Here is a 14,030-nt window from a genome sequence, read left to right on the forward strand (position 1 = left end):
CAGAGGTGAGAGAAGGGATGCAGGATGTCACAGAGAAACTGTGTCTCTGACTTCTGGTGGTCAGTGACCCCAAGAAGAACCCGAGACCCTCATGCTTGGGCTCTGAGGTCTCCATCTCCCACTCCTCCAATATTTCCAGGCCTGCTGAGGTAGGGCTCAGCTGCCTCCCTCTCCTCTCTCCGCTGGAAACAGAAGCTCCAGCGAATGTTTCTAACTCCTGAGTCCACTCAGCCATGTCCCCCTTGCAAAATCCTCCCCTTCCCGCACCCCCCTGCACCCAGCCAGCCAATCCGCGGCCTGCGAGCCTCTCCAGACCCATCTCTCAGGGCCCTGGCGGGATAAAACCGGTCGGCGATGCCGGGTGGATGGGAACAAACTTCAGAACGAGGAGAGACAGCAGGGCCCAGGGCACCCTCGGCGGGCGGGCGGACCCAGGCAGTGAGGGCCTGTGGCCTGCCGGCCAGGTAGGCTGCCCAGGGGTTGGCCGAAAGCAGACTGGGGGACAGAGGTGATTCGGGAAGGGAGAGGGGCCCAGGAAGCCTGGGAGCTTTTCCCTTCCTAAGTTAAACTGGATGAGGCTGGGGCAAAAACACCCGCTCTGGAGTTTGGGGCTTCCTCAGAGGACACCCAATCCCGGATCCTCCGGGCAAACGTGTGTTAAGCCGGGCGAGCGGGCCACCCTTCGCCTAAAAATCCTCCGACTCCTGCCGCGTGATGAGAGCCTAAGGGATAGGGCCTGGGGAGAAGGCATAAGACAGGGGACATCGAATCTCATGCCCCTTCCCCTGGGTCTGTGCAGGGCAGCGGCGTGGCGGCGGGCGCGGCGGGGACCTGCGCGAGGAAGCCCTGAGCCCTCGGCGGGCTGCGAGCGACTCCCCGGCGATGCCGCACAACTCCATCAGATCCGGTAAGGACGCGGCGTTGCCGGGACCCCGGAGCCCCCGCGTCGCCGTGCGTCCGTGCGTGCGCCCGGGTCGGTGGGGCTGGGGAGCTCACGCTCCGGGCTCGTGGGACCCACCTGCGCGGGGACGCAGCTGGGGGCGCCGCTGGCCTAGCTCTCCGCTGCGGCCATCTCGCCGTTCTCAGGCCCCGAGGTCCCCCTCGCCCGGCCCGGCGGGCCGCCCTCCCCAGGCCTCGGTTTCTGCGGACCACACGGAGCGGTGAGGAGCTCTCCGTGCGGGTCAGAGGGGTGTCCCTCGCGCCCCACCCCTGTCTTGCACGGCCCCCGAGAGCGGACACCCTGCGCCTCTCGGGCCCTGGGCCGCCCCCGACCTCTAAGCCCTTGTGCCAGGGTGCGCGCGGCTCTTGCCCCCGGCTGACCCTCTTGGCCCGGCGGGACCGTGAGCCCCACGCACCCCTCAAGCCAGCGGGAAAGAATCTCGCGGCCCGGGGCCTGGGGGCCTCTGAGTGCACTCGGCCGGCTGCTCTCGGACTGCTCCTTGCCGAGCCGGGGGCAGGCGGGGAGCCGCGCGCGGGGCGTCCGGCCTGCGAGCACCGAGCTGCCCGCGGGGCCGAACCCCCTCCCCAGCGGCGCCCCGGCCCAGGGCCTTCCAGAGCGCTCCGGGGTCCCGGCCGCGGCGCCTGCTCTCCCCCGCCTCCCGGCCCAGGCCGGGCTGGGGGTTGGGGAGAAAGGTGTTAAGGAGACGGGGCCCCGGGGTCGGGGCGGGTGGGCGCGGTGGGCACGGCCGCCCGGGCGCGCAGCGAGTGTGGACAGAGGGCAGAGGCGCGGCCCGGCCCGCGGTGATGGATGGAGCCGGGCCGGCCGCGGGGAAGGCGATTTATGGGGCCAGGGCGCAGCGCTATCGATTTGGGCCGGCGAAGTGAGAGGAAATCAATATTTCAGATGAATTCTCGGCGAATATGAAGTCCCGCTCGGCAAACGGGACATTTGTTATAATAAGCAGGGTCGGATCGGGCGCGGCGCGCGGCTGAGATCTCTATTTAGCCGAGAGCGCCGCGAATCCGAGCTTGGCCGCGCAGCCTCGGGTCCCGGGGCCGCGGCTCCGCAACTAGGGGTGCGGGGAACCCCGCGAGGCGCCGGAAGGTTGGTCATTCTGGTTCGCTCTAGAGTGGGAGACGGAGTCAGCAGTCCGCTGCCTCCCCACCCGCAGTTCCCCGAGGAGAGCGCGGCCGCAGCCGTCCCGGCCGCCTCTCCGGGCGCGCAGTAGAGACCTCGCGGCGGTAGAGACCTCGCGGCGGTAGAGACCTCGCGGCCCTCCCCGGCAGCCGCGGGGTCGCGAGCCCCGAACCGAGCGGATCTGGCTGGCACCCCTCGCCCCGCCGCGCTCCTTGACCACTTTCTGAGGCCGAGACCAGATTTTAGCCCCTCGGTCATTAACCAAACCCGGGGACAATACGGGACGTCGCCCTTGCCTCGGGATCAGGACGGTGTCCGAGGCCGAGCGCTCAGCGCTTACTGCCCTATCCTAAGCCAGCCTGGTCCAGCCGCTTCCGCTCGGTTCCCCACTCCGTCTCCCCTCGCCCGCAGCCCGACCTTCCCCTGACCTTTCAGGCGATGGTAGGAGTGGATGCCCTGGGACCTCGATTTTACCTCTCCCTCTGTTGCTGCTAGAAATAAGACGAGGTCACGGTCCCTTGGGCTGGCTTGATTTTGTTTTCGCTACTTATTTTCATTCTAGAAGCACTCGCTAGATTAAATGGGGATAAAAGAAGGAAAAGGGGGAGTGGGGGTGGGAGGGCACCATTTATTTTTACTTTATTTTCAATCAGCAACAGGCCCAGAAGATGAGAGGCCGATTTCCTACTGGCTCAGATGCGAATGGTCCTTGGGTTGGGGGAAGAGAGCCGTCCACTCCCTGGCAGGGCCAGGGCAGAGGTATTTTTCCGTTTAAGGAAGGCAGAGGGGCCACTTCTAAACCTTCCCCCCCCCACCCCAAACAAATAAAAAGAAATAAAGCTGCAAGGAGGGAAAAATGAGCCTTTCTCCTTTCGTTTAATTTAATGCTAATAAAACAGAAGAAAACTGCCTAAAACACAGCTCAAACGTTTCAAGGCTATCCCATTTCTTTTCTAAATTGTCATGAAAACCTGAGCCAGAGTCCTCCGTCTTGCTAACCAGTTTACTTAACACCTATTGCCTATGTTTAAAGATAAATTCATAAACTGACTCCTCCTATTTTTATAAGCTCATTTCTCAGGTTTAGCAGCTTCCCTCTTTTCCCCGGGCACTTCCATTCCTGAGTTTGGCTTTGCCTGGAAAGCTTCTATTTAAGTTTTCTCTGAAGCAGAATGCTGGGGCGCAGGCTGCCCCGGGGCTTTTCGCGGGACCGAGGCTGAGCACAGGGTTTCCAAAAACCAGAGAAGCCTGAGCAAAGTTTCCTGTGCAGCCTCTGCCCACTGGGCTGGCTGCAGCTCATCCTCAGCTTACTCTCGGCTGATCTTGCTTTGAAATGAAGTCTTAATTTTTTTTTTTTCCTACAACTTTTATTCGGGAAGGGCTGTGGAGAGCGCATAGGCAGTTATTCTGATTGCGCTGGTCAGCAATGGGCTGAACGTTCTGTAAAATCTACTGGGAATTTTGTAGCATCAGGGAACAAAGGTCCTCTAAAGCAAAACCTTTTTTTTTTTAATGTTTAAAGATAAATGCCACATAATTGTTATAATGAAAACAATACCATCATCAACGAGGAAGAGAGTTTAGTAAAAGCAAGCAGGTTGTCATTAAAAGTTATGTGCAATAACTTGCAGCAGCCCTCTTCCCCAGCTGCTGAAAATAGGTTATTCAAGTGATAAAATAAAACTTAAGATCAAGGATGAACGAGCCTCTTGCTAGGTCAGATATGCAAAGCCCTATTCCCTCATCTTGGTTTTAGAAAGGAGGAAAGGGAACCAAATGCATTGGGGAAGGATCTGGGGTTTTTTTCCCCCAGGTTTCTTGCCTGGGTTGCAAACAAGGTCTCCGGATGGGAAACAGTCTCAAGGAGCATAAAGAGGTATTGGGGTTCCTCAATTCATCTTTGTTTCGAGATGGTCCATCCTCCCACCCTCCTCAATGCAAGTTAATTAGGAGATAATTTAGCTACCTTGTGAATTAGTTTTAAGATAAGTATCTTTTTAAGCTTTGTCACTTTAATTGCTCCACTGATTGATAAGAAGTAATTATTTCTAATTGACACTTTTTTGATGTCTATTGGAAGCATTTATTTGGGACATTTTTGGGGTGGAAAAAAAGTTAATTAATTTTATCAGTCTGTACCCAAAAAGACTCTGCCTTAATTTTGCTGAAGAGGACAAAGGAAGTGAAGGAAAACAAAACAAAAAAAAAATCAGTCTCATGAAATTTTAATTATTGTGACATTTTTATTCAAAGGAGATCATCCACTAATATAATAATATGTCAAAACTTTCTCTTCATGGCTTCAAAGCTCTAATTTTAATGGGGTACATGTTCACTGGGTATATATTTTTCTGGCTTCCTCACAATCTCTTTATAGGCTGACTTCATTTTGGAGGTTACTATGCTTTGTGATTAATTTTTGTGAAAAGTGAAATCAGTAGAACTCAGAATGCTCAGAATAAATGGCATCATTTTCACAAGAGCTAATTGTAAGAAAGATTTACTAATCATCATCCCTGTTCTGTAATTATTGATAGAGTTGGGTATGAAGGTGAAACTTTACTTCGGTGACATGCCTTTTCGTACTTAAACCTCGGAGTAAACAGTTTAATCATTCACATCCTCGGAATATGTTACCGTGAAAGAGAAAGAAGGGACAGAAAAAAGAGAAAAAGAAAGACCCTGACAGGAGGCAATGGGGGAGGGAGAGAAGTGAGAGGGAGAAGGTGGCTGTAGAGAATAAAAATGAAAAGAACTTATTTCAGAAGAGAAGGTAGCCAGGTGCACAGGACCTTTGTCATTCAATATAAGAAAATGGGAATTCTACTTCAAAACACATCCTTTTGAACACGGATCTCTACCACAGTCCCTAAGTAACCCCTAAACACCACTGGAATCTCCCCCACTTTTCTATGCATGAAAAGAGGCAGGATTTTCAGGAGCCAGCTGGTCTGGCTCTTGGGTGTCTAGATATCAAAGTCTTGATTTGGTATCCATAAAAAGGAAGCAAGAAAATACGCATTGTGTTCTGGGGGTTTACAGAGAGATTTGAGTGTTATTTTTATTTATTATTAAAACCCCTGTGATCTTCATTCCTAGCGGTATACCCGCAATCTTTCCGCAGATAGACTGGTGACTCATTGACAGGAAAACGTTGCCACGCACACCCAAAGTGGAGACACATACTTGCACACACTCATGCACGCCTGAAATGAGAGCAGCACCATCAGACAAGATGCACTCCTGCCAGGTTAATTTCAGGCAGTGCCTTTTTCATTTATGTATAAAATCTTGTCTGCTTTTAATGATGTTTCTCCCAGATTACGTGGAGCTGCAAGAATGAGGAAACATTTTAAATGAAAAAAGAAATTTAAGACATACAAACAGCAGATAATATCACATACCAATCTCACTATTAGTGAAACTGAAAAAAATATATAAATAATGCAAAAAAAATCAGCAAGGGAGAGTTTAGTAATGGAAAATTCCCCCGCAATTAAATGAAACAGTAATTTAGTCGAGATATGCCTGAATGAATTAGCATTTATTAATTGGTTCTCATAAAAACAATTTGTGTGTGAGTGTGTGTGTGTGTGTGTGTGTGTGTGTGTGTGTGTTTCCAGGCGAGGGGGATATTTAAAGTATTGATTCTTCATAGGAATAGTTCTTCAAATATCCCTCTATCAAATGATGTCGTGATCGTATTCTGTTTTGTGAAAAGTCCTAATTTTCTCGCTGGTGAAATTCACCAGCACACAAAGAATGTGGAGTGAGGAAGATGAGAGCCTTTATATCAGAATGAAGCTGGTCCCCTCTTCTCTTGGGACAATTCCAAGTGTGAAACCAGTGGGAAACACATCAGCAGGGTCTGTTATGCTTAGAAACATCCAAACCTGGTCCTGAGCAGACTCCCAGGTGACCCATCTTCCCTGGGGCACAACTAACTGAGGCAGAGGACCCTGCTTTGTGGCTCTGCACACCCCCACACACACACAGCAGCCCGCCCCAGCATCCTCGCCAGCTCAGGCAGGAACTGCAGTTTGTAATCTCAGCGAGGAGCTTGCTAGGGTTGACTGGTGCATGGATGTGTTTACTTTCTCTCTCCACAGTTGGTCTGTCTTCAGTTCTAAGCATTTTAAAGCTGCTCTATTTATCAGTCCAAGAGTTCTCAGTTGCGCTGAGAAAGCTTTGAGCTCTGTGGTTCTGGGTACACAAGGAGCCAAAAGATAAAAGCAAATTTCGTTTAAGGAAAAAAAAAAAAGATGATTTTTCAAAGGAGAGAACAGGAGAATGCATTCTTATTCAAGACTGCAGTTGGTTTTTGTTTTAGCTGAAACTTGGGGACCAGCTGAGTCACTGGCCTCCACCGGCCCCCACTCCCTTCAGAGATAGAACTTGAGGATGTAAAACATTCCATAAAAAGAGGAGAATGCACACCCATACTCAGAGTTTTTTTGGGGGGGTGACTCTTTTCTGGGTTCAGACTGGAACACTTTGTACCCTGCATTCTTTTGGAGAAGGAGCTAGAAGACATGTTGCCTAGGAAGTGTGTGCAGTGACCACACTGGCACCTGCAGAGGTTCTAGATGTTGCTCTTTGAGGCAGCAGAAGAGAACAGCCATCCAGGGGTCTCCTGGTTCCTGAAAGCTCCACTATGCCAGGCCGATCCCAGCTCATTCAGTCTGTGATCAGTGATAGAATCTCTGGATAGGGATAGGTGAGCAGAAGCCTCTGCTCCTCCTTATTTATCTGTGGTCATGGCACTTTTAAGTAGATCTTTGAGGGTTGTAACTATTTCCTGAGGTCTACAGTTAGGGTTGACAAGCCTGTTTGGGTTTTTTGAAAGCCCCTCTAGATCTCTCCTTTGGCCAGGTGGGGAACATGATGAACAAATGTCTCTTACAAGGGCCAAGACCCAGAAAATTCTTCCCAGGAAGTTTTCTATTTTATTTTATTTTTTAAAATATTTTATTTACTTATTCATGAGAGACACACACAGAGAGAGAGGCAGAGACACAGGCAGAGGGAGCAGCAGGCTCCATGCAGGGAGCCTGCCATGGGACTCGATCCCCAGTCTCCAGGATCACACACTGGGCTGAAGGCTACACTAAACCGCTGAGCCACCCGGGCTGCCCAAGTTTTCTATTTTAAACCCACAATTCATGTCACTGAGTTACTAGGCTTTTCCTGGACTGGGGCTCCTTCCCCAGGAATGGGGCTGGGCAGAAACCAGCATCTCCCTACTGAGGCATGTCCAAGATCAAGGGGAAGGAAGTTCAGGAGTTCCCCCAAGGATACGTGGGTTCTGTTTCTGTGTTCATTCCTCACAATCCCTCCCTAGTCCTGAAAGCCACATAAGATGCCAAGTCTTGCATCTTGCTTCAAGGCTCAGCACAGTCAGCCCTACGGCCGCTCCAGCTCTGCCAATGCCACTTTTATAGTCAAAGAAAGAGAAGTCACACACAAAGAGCTCAGCACACCCTGGCACTGAGTGAGCCCTCGGTAAATGAAAGCTGTGTTAGTATCTCCGAGGGCTCCTCTTGGTATGGTGTTCCACTGGAGAGGGCATACCATCCTCTAATTTAATTCCCATGACTCTACCAGGCACATATTGTGTTTGACATTTTTGCAGAAGAGGAGGGAACTGATGCTAAGAGAGGCTGAGCGGACTCTAACGCTCCTGCTTCCTGCCCACCTTCCTGACATCCAAATCATCCAAACTCCCTGTTGTGAACCACCCATTGGATGGTTCACACCTGCGACTCCACTGGGAAGTCAGGCCAGAACCCTCCGTGAGAGGACATAAGGGTCTGTACGAACAGCAATAGTGACAGCAACAGGCAGGGCCTTCAGTCTTTCAGCTTTTTCTCCTTGCCAGGGTCCCTAACTCTCCACTCATTAGAATAGATCCTTTTCAGTACAGCTCTCCATCTTCTCATCTGCACAGTGGGAGAAGTGGTTCCTCTCAGGATGTCCCTCCTGGAGGTCGCTGTGAGGAGAAAGATGATCAGCCCCTAAGAAAGGCAGAGAGAGAGGCTTTTTTTTTTTTAATGCATGCCCCCAAAGCTGCCATGTTTCCACCTGCACCAAAAAAAGGGAGCGAGGGAGCTATCCTCTGGCACCTCCATTTATCATAGGCCAGCAAGGAACTAGTCCCTTGGCATCTGCAAACCATACGTGGCCTGCCTACCTGGGTCCACTTCAGAGACTAATGAGTTAGTGGGTGTGATGGAAGTTTCAAAGTTACTGCGAAGTCTCACCCACGAAGTCAGGGGACATCACAGGTGTCGCGTCCACCAGCAGCCAGTCCTGAGGACTTGAGGAGCCGGTTCTCATTTCCTTGAGCTTGGGTTCGTTCCCTCTGCTGCTTCCTCGAGGTATCTCTCACTCAGGGGTTCAGAACCAAATTGTCTGCTCCTTCAGAGCCTCCTCTGTGGTTCATCTTGTAACATTAGCTGGTCATTTTAATGTTGCCCTTTTTCCTGTGAGAGAAGCTGCCCAGTTCCTGGAGTTGTTTGCATTTCTTGGATTAAAAAAAAAAAAAAAATCTATGGTTTAAGCAGAAAGACTGAGAAAGAAAAGAAACAAATATTTTTTTCTCTCCCTTCTTTTAACTCTTGTCTTTCTTCTCCTGTTTTCAGCCACAATGCTCATCAGTTTTTCTTTTGCACTTGTTCTCCTAAGTGGCCTTGGAGTGACCTGAGTAGTTAGTGCTAATTAGTCCACTGGGACATATTGTCGCTGTCAGACCAGCACAGCAGAGAGGCCGGGGAGCTGGTTGGGTGACGCATCTAAGAAACAGCTTAATCTGCTGTCATCATGTGAACTGCATGTTTGCACACCCAGGGTCCTCTGTGTGTGTTGCTTTTTTTTTTTTTTTTTTTTATCTCTCAGCTTCTCTAGGACAGCAGAACTATTATTCCTAGAATAAACTCCGGGGCCAGGAGGCATCAGGAGGGCGAGGGATTTGGAAGTCACTGAAGCCGGGGCCATCTGGGAGCCTACCCATCTCTACAGGCAGCAGGAGGGGCTATGCCTTGGAGGCTTTGCCTGTCTGGACCTTGCTGTTTTGTCCCTGTGTGACCTTAGGTAGGTCAGTTGTCTCTCTGGGCTTGGATTCTTCGTGGGTATAAAATGTGAAGATGTTGCAGAGCTTCTAGAAAGTACTAAAAATTTGACCAGTATCCCTACCTGGCACACAGCAGCTACTCAAGAATTTTTTTTCCTGCTCCATATACTGGTCACCAGGGAAGAGAGTCTGCGAAAATTCTCCCGGGGAGACACCCAAACATCGCATTGTCTTAGCATTTCCTGTGGAACTCTCCACAAGTAGCTTGAAACCCAGCATCAAAACTTTGTTCCAGGGGATCCCTGGGTGGCGCAGCGGTTTGGCGCCTGCCTTTGGCCCAGGACGCAATCCTGGAGACCCAGGATCGAGTCCCACGTCGGGCTCCCGGTGCATGGAGCCTGCTTCTCCCTCTGCCTGTGTCTCTGCGCCTCTCTCTCTCTCTGTGACTATCATAAGTAAATAAAAATTAAAAAAAAAACTTTGTTCCAGTTAAAATTTAGGACAGATCTTTTAAGTATTCCAAGTGGACAAAATAATAAACCTACTACCCAGGGGTGTTGGATTAAATGAAAGGATACGTGGGAAGTGCTGGCTCAGACCCCTGTGGCCATTATCAGCTGCTATCGCAGCCTGTTCTGGAAAATGATTCCTTACCTCATTTTCCCAGAAAACCCAGTCATAGGGGGAACACTAGAATGGCCTATCCATGGACTTTATGTTGGAATCCAAAACATTCTAGGACTTTAGTAAAATTTAGGGTCTTAGAGGTTGCGTGAGTGAAAGTGTATGTGCAGCTATGCTGTGGTGTAGTAAGAGAGGACCACATGAAGATACATCTCGGTACCTGTTCTTAATTGACACAGAACTATATGTTTATTTTTTTTTAATTCACTATTCTCTCTTTCTCCCTCCACCCCACCCCCATCTTATATTTTCCTACTTCGTATAATAATAATACAGCTTTGTCATGATGGCAAACCCTGGTTGACATTTAAAATTAGCTGAGTACCAAATCACTGACTCCAGCTGTTTTGGTTTTCCCTGCTAACATTGGATTGTTCTTGGGTCCTGTCAAAATGGAGGTGGCCGGCATGGGGCAACCTCTTGGCAGGTCCTTGGGCATGTCTGTGACTTAGAGGTGGAAACAGGGGGAGGAATGAAGATGGGATGGAGAGTGTTAGGGCAGGAGAGATACTGGAGTCAAGCTAGGAGCCAGCTGGCACTTGAGGGTCCAGGGCTTGATTCAATGTAACAAACCCTAGTGGGGGCCACCCACGATGTGCAGGACACCATGCCAGGAATGGTGGCATTCGCTGCCCTGGTGGTCAAAGTAAATGACAGGGGTGAGTGGCACCTCCTTGGGGAGGGCAGCTGGAGTCTTGTGATTCCCTGTCAAGGGGACAGACCCATAGCACCAGAAGGGGAAAAAATCAGACCAAACAGTTCGGTGGCAGGCCAAGGACTGAACTAACAACCCCAATGGTGGGAACACCAAAGGTCATTTATCTCCAATAGCCACCCCACCCAATCACGTTATTGCTGACAACAGATAAAGCTCATCTGGCTTTCTTGAGTCTAGTTGGTCCCTGGAGCACTTGTTCCAGAAAGGCTGCATGGGAGTCTGTGTAGGCTCCCCCAGCTCCGTGGGGGTCTACACTGAGACTCTGGAGTTGGATGGCTATCTGGTTCATGGTAAAATGTTGCCCATCTGTAGGTGCAAAGGCTGTGGAGACTTGCCCACATCTGCTAAATACAAATGGTTGCTGGACACCTCCGATGCATATCCCCCATACTTTCAGAGATGTGCAGACCTTATAGGATTATCCCTTCTAGGCCCCCCCATCTCCTTGACAGTGTGACAAGGAGCAGGTCCCTCCAGTCGCCACATTCAGTGGTGATATGACAGTGCCCCACACCAGGAAGATCCCCAAGCTCACCCTTTTGTAGATGAGACCTGCTCTCAAGAATCCTGCTGGCAGTGACACGGTTGCTGTCCTGATTGCTTTCTCACATTTGTGTTCCTGGCTGGCTGGATCCTGTTGGCTGGAAGGTATCCATCTCCACAAGAGATCTGAGGCCAGGAGCGCATCGTGCCCCTGCCCACACTGCTCTCTGTCCCCACCTCCCTGGAAGTCACTGTCTGTACCGCAGCACGGACACAATCGTGCACAGCCTTCTATTGTCTGCAGACAATTTTGTGTGTGTTCACCAATCCATCCCTTGTAGATGGTGCCCATCTTGAGACCAGAGAGCCTATCCTTCCCTTTGCTGGAGGAAAAAAAGAAAGGCCAAAGGGGCTGGTGTGGGGGGTTTGAGTCCCCATTCAACCATTTACACCTGCAGAAAAGTAGACTCATGTTTCCTGCCTCAGCAGGCTCCTGTGAGGACTGACTGATCTCAGGATTAGTCGGGGGCTCCCCTATCCAGCTATCTTCCACCAGCCCGGCTCAGATGCCACCTTCCCTAAAGCTTTCCCTCCTCACCAGTGCCCAGCGCCTGCCAGCACTTTATTTTTAAGGCATGTTTTGCAGTCTTTGTAAAGGGATGCTTTGTAAAGAGATGTTTCTCTCTGTGGCTCTTCCCCTTTAGAGTGGGCTACCTGAACACCTGCGAGGGGGTGGATCTCACCCAGCCCTGGAGCTCCCTAGGGTTTTGTTACACCAAATATCTACCTGGACCCAGAGTTGGTCAAGGAGAGAAGGGGTTCCCAGGCGAAACCCCATTGCCACATTTTCCTGACCAGGAAACTGAGACTCACAGAGGCATGCCTTGCTCCGGACCCCGCGGGCTTAGTGGCACAGCTGAGGCTCTGCACTTACAACCAGGGCTCTCTGTGTGATATTGGAGCAGCCTTCAGAGTGTCCTGGGGTAGAGTGAGCCCAGACTCCAGTCTAGATAGTGCTGGCCATGGCCCAGGGAACTGAGAAGAAGGGCCTCTCACACCTGCTGACAGGGACAGCTGAAGCCCAGGGAGAGGCATCAACACACACGGACACACAAATGGACACACAGGCACATATATGAACACATACACCACACAGATGCTCCCATACACAGAGACTATAGAGCCACACACACACACACACACACTCACACATACACCCAAGGTGGGGGTTCGGATGAGGGTGAATGAGACACAAAGGCAACCTGAGGGCCAAATTTAAGGACACGCTCACTCTCAGGCTAATGCAGGGGCAAAGCTGGCCCTGAGAATGAGTGCCTCCTTGAATTTTGTACCTTGGGCCCCTGGCTGGATATATAGTCCCCTATATGTGATGTACATGTGCACATAGCGGGTTATAACCACACTCATATACATGCGGGTGAAGTATGCTCACACATATATGCACAATACTTACTCTGTCACAAGTATAAACACTAGGAAGAAGCCTTGACAAACTACATGTGTGTGCGAAACACTGTCCTAGGTATGTGAATGATTAAAAAAAAAAGGAGGGCCAATGAAGCCCCTGCTCTCAGACAGTCCAAGAGATCCAGCCAGGAAAACACAGGTGCAGTTGCCGAGTTCCGATGGAGTCCACATTGCTGAGAAGCATCAGTAATAGACATGGTAGAGAAAGTGAGGTCCCAGGCATCCAGGGAATCTATGTGTTGTGGGTCAACTCTGGTCAATAAAAGCATGAGGTCACTGACCTGTGGTCTCCTCATTGTTGCAACCTATGGTTTGAGGTCTGAGCAGAGGGACTCCAGTGTCCAGCCATGCCCTCCTCCCCAGGGCCCCACTTAAGTTATAGGACTGAGGTGGTATCGGGGGCCCTGCAGAGACCTTGGTTTGCAATGAGACCAAAAGACAGTTATTCACATAGGCCTCTCGTTAGGCCGGTGTCAGAGCCACTATCAATGCTCTGTCTCTGGGGTTCATGGTGGCTCTTCCCAGATGAAGACAGAGTGACCAAGCAGGTAGGCAACAGCAGCAGGTTCCTTGAGGATGGCAGCGCTGAATGCAGGCAGCGGAGGGCTGTCACTGGTGGGCTCCTTCCGCTCAGACCTTGAGAATATCCTGTCTCATTGTTCGCCCCTGCTCAGAAATCCCCCGCAGCTCTGCCCCCTGAGCCTCTCAGTCCTCACCCTGCAGCCTTATGAACACACATGCCCCTGCGCACTAAGCCATGCAAGGGCTATGTGAGTGTGCACCGAAATCTCCTGGATGTGCAAGGCTTGCTGCAGCACCTGCATGAACTGATTATTACAAATAATACGGTGTCATCATGAATACTTTGTACATTTGGTCAACAAATATTTGTATAATCTTCATAAATCAGTGATTCTCAAACAATGTTTCCCTGCAGAACAAGCAGAGATGCTCACTCATATCGTGAAACTGAGCAATAGTGGCAGGAGAAAGTGCATTTTTGAACAAACCACCTTCAAGCTCAAGATGTAATTTTTTTTCTAATGGCCACTACTTCGCATATCCCTTAGATCTTGAATCGATTGAGCAGCACATTCTACTTTTCATTATGTGGAGCTGCTGTTTGGTCACATTCTTGGTGGAAGTCTGTGTGGCCTTCCAGGGGCCCTTTCTCCTGACAAATGTCAGAATAGCTAGTGTGGATGTGAGGCTGGTTGGAGTTGCCTGATGTCCACCTTCTGAGTATAGCACCCTAGTTCTGTGAAATGTGGAGATGTGCATGCCTGCATCAAAAGCAGAGAGCATCTGAGCATTTTCATTACAGAGAATTTGTGTTGCCACCATCAAGGAAAGAGTTCTGTTCCTGGGCCCCCACCTCTCTCACCTTTACTTTCTCAAAAAGCCCCCTGTTTTCCAGGCACATTGTATATAGCGTGTGTGTGTGGGGGGGTCATTTAAGGGACCCAGTGATTGTGGCAGAGTAAGGATACTCGCCCACACTGCTTGTACAA

At 50.5% G+C, this 14,030-nt stretch overlaps 1 protein-coding gene across 21 annotated transcripts in view; it reads left to right on the forward strand.

Moving 5' to 3' along the window:
- Positions 1 to 348: 348 nt before the first annotated feature.
- PAX8 (paired box 8) overlaps positions 349 to 14,030 on the forward strand; it is a 56,991-nt gene continuing 43,309 nt past the window's right edge. For 17 of the 21 annotated variants that reach the window (XM_072770159.1, XM_072770152.1, XM_072770165.1 and 14 more), the window contains exons 1-2: positions 800 to 907; positions 2,731 to 2,836. In XM_072770159.1, the coding sequence (XP_072626260.1) occupies positions 2,746 to 2,836 (91 nt within the window). In that variant the 5' untranslated portion in view covers positions 800 to 907; positions 2,731 to 2,745. Of the gene's footprint in view, positions 509 to 799; positions 908 to 2,730; positions 2,837 to 14,030 lie in introns of those variants that run through there. The other 4 variants (XM_072770157.1, XM_072770161.1, XM_072770158.1 and 1 more) reach the window with 3 other exon arrangements.

The sequence above is a fragment of the Canis lupus genome, chromosome 12, assembly GCF_048164855.1.
Source record: "Canis lupus baileyi chromosome 12, mCanLup2.hap1, whole genome shotgun sequence".
NCBI classification, from domain to species: Eukaryota; Metazoa; Chordata; class Mammalia; order Carnivora; family Canidae; genus Canis; species Canis lupus.